Source organism: Temnothorax americanus, unplaced genomic scaffold (genome assembly GCF_048541705.1).
Source record: "Temnothorax americanus isolate GAGA-0224 unplaced genomic scaffold, ASM4854170v1 Scaffold15, whole genome shotgun sequence".
NCBI classification, from domain to species: domain Eukaryota; kingdom Metazoa; phylum Arthropoda; class Insecta; order Hymenoptera; family Formicidae; genus Temnothorax; species Temnothorax americanus.
This window is the reverse complement of record NW_027509286.1, coordinates 2553811-2560233: the sequence shown is the minus strand read 5'-3', so window position 1 is coordinate 2560233 and position 6423 is coordinate 2553811. Positions and strand designations below refer to the sequence as shown.

Genomic DNA, 6423 nt, shown 5'->3' with positions numbered 1-6423 from the left:
GCTGGATTCGCTTCCGGGTGAAACGCCGACTCCGGAGACTCCGCGTGTCAACAAACCCGATCCTCCGTAGATTGCGAAGCCCAAGGAAAACTTGGCTGAGACATTTGGAAGAAGGGAAGATGCGATGCGCTCGACTCGGAAGGACTTTATTTCGGTCGCACGCGAAGACCCGTGACGCTTAACGATGCCTAATGACGTCTAAACCGTTACATATTTCGATTATTGCTAATGTCTATCTACAATTATTCCAACGTTCATTCGTCTTCGTTTTGCAGAACGTACGGAAGGTAAAATACCACTACGTCACTACGTCGCGTCAATTCGAGGCTCCGCATTCTGCATTCGAATGTCATCTGGTATCAGCGGCGGAAAGTTCGTCGACGGATCTCGAGTGGCAAGCGCTCCTCTGCTCCCGCATATCCAGGGAGTCTGCTGTCTGCGAGCGAATTGGGGCGACCGGCGATACGGTTACCTCTTGGATCTGCCTGTGATCGCATGAAAATGAATTCAAGTCCGGACCTTTTCGCTTTTGAATGCACGGACGTTCGATACATCGAGCTTTTCAGAAGCCAAACCGAGATCGGAGTCCTTTTTTGTAAATTTAATTTCAGCACCTTCGACGATTTTTTTGCATTTTGCTCGCAACAAACCGGTTTTGGGCTTCTGGGAGGTTCGCGTATCGATCTTTGCATCTCGTCGAATTTGCGTCGTCAACTCTTTTCTCTTTCGACGAATTGAGGAGGAAACTTTTTTCTATGGAAGTCTCGCGTGGAATTTCCTGCCTCGCCGCGGGAAACTTTTCGTCGGGGGACCTGACCCGCGTCTAATTTATCCGCCACCGCACTGTTGGTCTCCGCGCGGGCACGCACGTGACGTGGCGGGCGTGCGAATGCGAAGTGCCACGGACGCTAACAAGTAACAAGTGGACGCGCGCTCGCGGGTCGAGCAGTCTCGATCGCTCCGCGCCGCAAGCGAATCGCTCGTCGGGCCGGGCGCGCAACATGCGCCTCGAGTCGCTCTGATAAATCTCGATTGCACCGCAGGGACATCGCCGTCAATGCCGCGCGGCTCATCCGCCTGATTGCAGGTATGTACGTAAGGACATTCCGCCCGACCGCGCGGGTCCTCCGCACCCTGCGATTTCGCAACCGCGTGCAAACGCGATCGAGCTTATTTATAACTACGTTGCGTACTGCACGGCACGTGCTCTCACGCAGCTCTTTCTCTCTTCCTCCTCTCTGTCTCTGTCTCTCTTTTACGATTGATCGATATTCTGTCCTTGTGCTGCTCAGGATATGGACCCAGGTATTTACTCGACCGGATCGTGCGTCCCATTTTCGATGAGATGTATATGTAGGATTGGAGTATCCTTCAAGTTTTTTTTTTGTCCTAGGGAACAGAGTTTCTCGCACGTGTGACGTCACTCTCGAGCTATGTGCATGTGCAGAAACACGCTTTCGTTATCGGCATTATCATTATAATGTTTACATTAAAATTGCTAGGCACAGTCTACATTGAATGTCTCTCTTTTTGGACTCTCGCGCTCCACACGCGCAATTTTATCGTGGCAAAATATCGGAGAAGGTCTACGAAAGAAAATAGAATTTACAAAGTAGTGTATATTTTAATCGTCGTATCAATATTATGATTACAAAGATAATGTACAATACAATTTTAGAGTAAAATAAAGGAGAGAAAGAAGAGATTATATTTTTTTTTATACAAGTAGAAGCAATATTGTTATGTGAATTATCTTACACAAGTCCGAATTACTTTTGTAAGTTTATATTTTTCTTAATGTTTTGAGTGTCGAGATATTTTGTCGTTATATTGTAAAACGACGGGAGAAAGATAAATATCCCATATGTCTCTCACAATAGTTTATACTTCAATATTACCTCGCGCAACAGAAATCTGATCCTTTGCATTTTGACCTTTTTATTTCACGGACAAACTTGTTGGTGCTCAAGAATATTAGTTTGGTTTAGTATTATGTGCGTGTATATATTTTATTAATCGACATATGGCTGACGTGCCGAATCGTTTTACGAACGTCTTGTATGTTTTGTCAGAGAATGTGGGCAAGGAAACTATTCTAAAAGTGACAGATTGGTTGCGTGGAATTTGGGAAATGAGGCGGCGTGCCAGCGGACCTGTTCAACAATGGATTGACTCCATACCGTCGTCCGCGAGGTCGGACATCGTCGTTGCGAGCGAATGCCAAGAAGATAGCCGGAGCCATGAGCATAAACCGTTAACGCCAACCGAGCCTAAGGACATTCCATTTTCTAAAGATTTCAAGTCCCCAAGCATGACCGTATCGGCGCCTATTAACGTTCCTAATTCTCCAGCGATGAATACACCGATATTACCATGGTACCGAAAAATATTCGTGATCGACAAGTCAGTTTCAACGATCGACGTTAAATCACGTTTGAATATCCGTTTGAATTTTTCAGTTCGCTTCCTCATCAGAGACTGGCGCGAGACGCGAGTTTTCAGTCGGACAGCAGTCACTGCAGCAGCGTCGAGAGTTTATTGGAACTGCGAAGGGCGGATCCGGCCGCGATTCTGCTCGATCTCGGCTTCGGCGGTTCCTCGGCCAGTCCGCGGGAGAACGGTACAATTTCTCGCATTCCTAGAAGGTTCCTACAGCCGTCGACGTTACCGGGCATCGCCATAGATGATTTTCTTAAGCAACAACAGGAGACCACCGAATCTTTTGATTCGGTATCTTTAGGATATAGAGGCCTAATGGGTAAAATGGATTTTTCAGTAGTAATAATTATGATAACGATTATGCCATTCAACGAGATTCAACTTCTTTTTATGAAAACAAACTTACGGACAATTTTGGAATTCGTCAATCTCAGAATCTACGTGTTAAAAACAATAAGAACGTTATACTTATATTATCACAAATAAATTAATGACAGCATTTTTATATAAAGTTGATGATTATTAAATATCTATATTTCTGGGTACAGAATATATCCGTAAACATTTTGCCATATAGCATGATAATTTTGTAGGAAGCAATAACGCGTTATGCGTGCCTACACGTGTCCGACAGCGCAGAAACTTCGGATCAAGTAATTTTGTAAGTCTCGCGTGAGAATCTGTAGTCAGGATCTGTTTTGTTATTTTTAAAAACAGTTTAATTGAATTTATCTAGAAACGCATAGCCGTTTCCTTTGGTTTTGTTTATATTATGTTTTATTCTAGTAAACATTTACAGCTTCTTTTGCTTATGTTGGTTTTGAATTTATGCGTATAGTCAATTGACATACGATGTGCTATTTTTATGTAGAAATTTATCATTTCTTTTGTATTGTGTTGCGAAAACTTATGCTTCTAAAATTTCCAAACGCTCGATAATAATTTTATACGCATAAAAATAGATTGTCCTGGTTGTAGACGTGCGATTAGTTACGTGTTATCTGAGTTTTAAAATAATTTGCATGAATAATAATGAAATATGCAAGAGTGATGCAACAATGTGTACTAATGCATTAAGAGTACGAATTTAAAGTGCGAACTTTTAGCGATAGAACCGAAATACATTCTCTTCTATAATACTGATACATACATTAACTTATATGATAAAATAGCATTTAGTTTTCTAAATTGTGTGCAATAATCTCTTTTAAAAATATTCAGTTATATACGCCGCTAATAGGTAGAATTTGTGCACGTTATGTTATACAATCGTTTCCGGGGTATATATATGTATTTTGTTATTTTCACTTTATGTATTTTATGCATCATGTGTAGTTTTATGACGATTGCTATTATAGCGATAGACCGTAATGAATATAGTAATATTCTTTTATTTTTTATTTTTGAAAGGATCGCCATATGTAGCCCCATCGGAAATTGTGCAAAAGATTATGGAACGTTTGCGGGAGCATGAAAGCCACGAAGCGGATACGACGAGCTTGTATAATTGCGACCAGCACAGTTCATTGCAGATGGATCAGAATGGAAAACTCTCTGTGCTGTCTCCTAATAACAGACAATTCCTGGAACAGCCACGTTCCAAAAGTCCCGATATGCGCAACAAGCGTATGATCATAGGTAAATGAGATATCTGGTGCAAATAATTTCAGTAAAATTAATTGACTTTTAATTAATTTTATTTCTCTATAAAATGGATGAAACGCTCTTTCCCCTCTTGCAGGGCAGAAATCATTTGCTTTCGGATACGATGGAAATTTGATCGAAATACCTACCAGTGATACAAATCTTACGTGCGATACGGTAAACGATCACAATAGCTCACTGGATACCAGCGAATCCATAGAATTAAAGCAATCGTCTCCAGAAGGAAGTATAACGTTCGAACACCAATATTTTTCCAAGTACGACAAGAAGCTAGCGAAACAATTGTCGTTTGACGATACCGTCGATTTTCCTGAAACTGACCAATTATCAAAAGATGATCAGGGGAGTCAGAATAGTTTAACTATTGCTCAAAGTGGCGCAAATCTAGACGATAGGGATCAAGAATATGATTCGTCAGATACAACTTCCAAAAGACATGAATTTTCTGATACTCGAAGGGCTAGCGATGGTTCGTGTGACATTAAACCCTTAAAAAACAAAACGTTTTATGGGAGACGATTCAGCGATGGCGCAATGCGTCAAAGCAAGGAACACACGTTAACGCAAAAGAGAAGAAGTTTCAAAAGACAGTCTAGAGTATGTGATATAACCGCAATGCATTATTGCGATCTAAGTCCTATTAGATCTAGCATTCCGAGTATAGTAATAATAGAACCTAACGTAGATAAGGAAGTGTCGAGTGATAGTACACTATTAAATATACCGAAATCATTCGAGTCAACCGAAGATAAAAGCGATCTGGAATTAAAAATAGACACGGAATCTTCGTTCAGTAAACCTAACAACATGCCTTCGCCATCAAACGTTAGCGAATCTATCGATAGATTAGAATGCTCTGAAAGTGCACAGGAAGACTCGGCGTCGAGCGATCATTCTTGTACGGAAGATAATCAAGCTTGTTGTTACAAAGGTAAAGTATGTAAAGATTGTAAGCATGGCAAAAACTGTCCGGATTGTTGTTGTTACGTTAACAAACGGAAATATCGGAAAAGGATCGAAAAGATCAAGCAGGAAAATAAGAGATTAGAGGATATGCTGGCGAGAAGTAGGAGGGAGGTGGCAGAGATTCGCGATATGCTTAGCAGCGTGTTATCGGTCAGGATGGAACCGGGATTTTAGATGGATTATTAAAACAATTGCCAATTTTGGTAATAGTAAAACTGTCATTTTGTGATATACGTGAATATGTGTATTAGATTGTAGAATTTTTGACTTTCTATTTAACATTTTGAGAGACCTGATCTATTTCTCTATTTAGAAATCAAATATTTTCGAACCTCATATGTTTTGTAAAACATTAACAAAAAATATTTCGACAATGTACATTTTTAAGAACGATCTTTTAGCATCTATTTTTATCCAAAACTATAAAAAGAAACAAGAATATGATACACTTGATTATTTCTGCATGCTGAATATTAACATAAATTCATGAAAATACTTTTGTATAATTTTTTTATATATTTTTATTTCTATTTATGACTCGTGCATACTTTTACACTTACTTAACGCGAGTTATAAACATAAAAGTCTTATTACATTTTGATTTTATTTAATATTAGGCATTGGCACACGACCAAAAAAGAAGTGCAACAGATTTATCATTACAATATTTTATTAATATTGGCGTATGATTAAGGTAAATATAAGTTTTGATTATGAAGTAAATTTATATCGATTTAAATATATGGACGGTATTTTGGGATTGAGAAAAGGTACTTTTGTAATCGATATTCGAGGTAACTGGTACTTTAGAATATGTGAGATCATTTTACTGAATTTGATGTCGTCTTGTTGAATTTTTATGATATTTGGCTACACAAAATTTACATTTTCGTGAATTTTATTTAAAATTAGTCACTCGGGACAATTGACTTGGTCTTGCACTGTTCAATTTTTCTCTTCTTTTATCCTATCTCCAATCGTACATTGTTATGTAAATCACGCATACCAGTCCCGCTACCATTACCTCTTAATATACTTGTTAAGTTTGAAATATTGAATTAACCTTTGTTATATTGTAATTAAATTTGTTGATTGACTATTTCTAGCTCGTAGTTGAAAAATAATACTATCATATGTCTTGTTCACGTTTGATAGAATTTTTCTGTATAAGTTATTCAATATTTTTATACGTATATATATATATATATATATATATATATATATATATATATATATATATATATATATGCACAAAAGAGCACGTAGATTAAGCACGTAGTGCTCACAAGTTGAGAAAGCGCAATCAGGACGATAATGAAAGTTTGATACTTTCGTCGCTCTCTTTAATAATTA

The 6423-nt window shown here is 38.6% G+C and overlaps 1 protein-coding gene across 7 annotated transcripts; it reads left to right on the top strand.

The window, feature by feature from the left end:
• Window positions 1-55: 55 nt before the first annotated feature.
• On the top strand, window positions 56-6311 carry Olf186-m (Ki-ras-induced actin-interacting protein-IP3R-interacting domain olf186-M). Of its 7 annotated transcripts, none has more exons than XM_077401999.1 (7): window positions 56-196; window positions 276-1087; window positions 1293-1305; window positions 2073-2376; window positions 2460-2758; window positions 3850-4077; window positions 4181-6311. In XM_077401999.1, the coding sequence occupies exons 3-7, from the start codon at window positions 1296-1298 to the stop codon at window positions 5242-5244; spliced, it is 1905 nt and encodes a 634-aa protein (XP_077258125.1). In that variant the 5' UTR covers window positions 56-196; window positions 276-1087; window positions 1293-1295; the 3' UTR covers window positions 5245-6311. The 7 variants fall into 7 exon arrangements, with proteins under 7 accessions (XP_077258125.1, XP_077258124.1, XP_077258123.1 ...); XM_077401998.1 differs by having other exon boundaries at window positions 66-205; XM_077401997.1 differs by lacking the exon at window positions 56-196 and having other exon boundaries at window positions 299-511; window positions 763-1087.
• The last annotated feature ends 112 nt before the right edge of the window (window positions 6312-6423 follow it).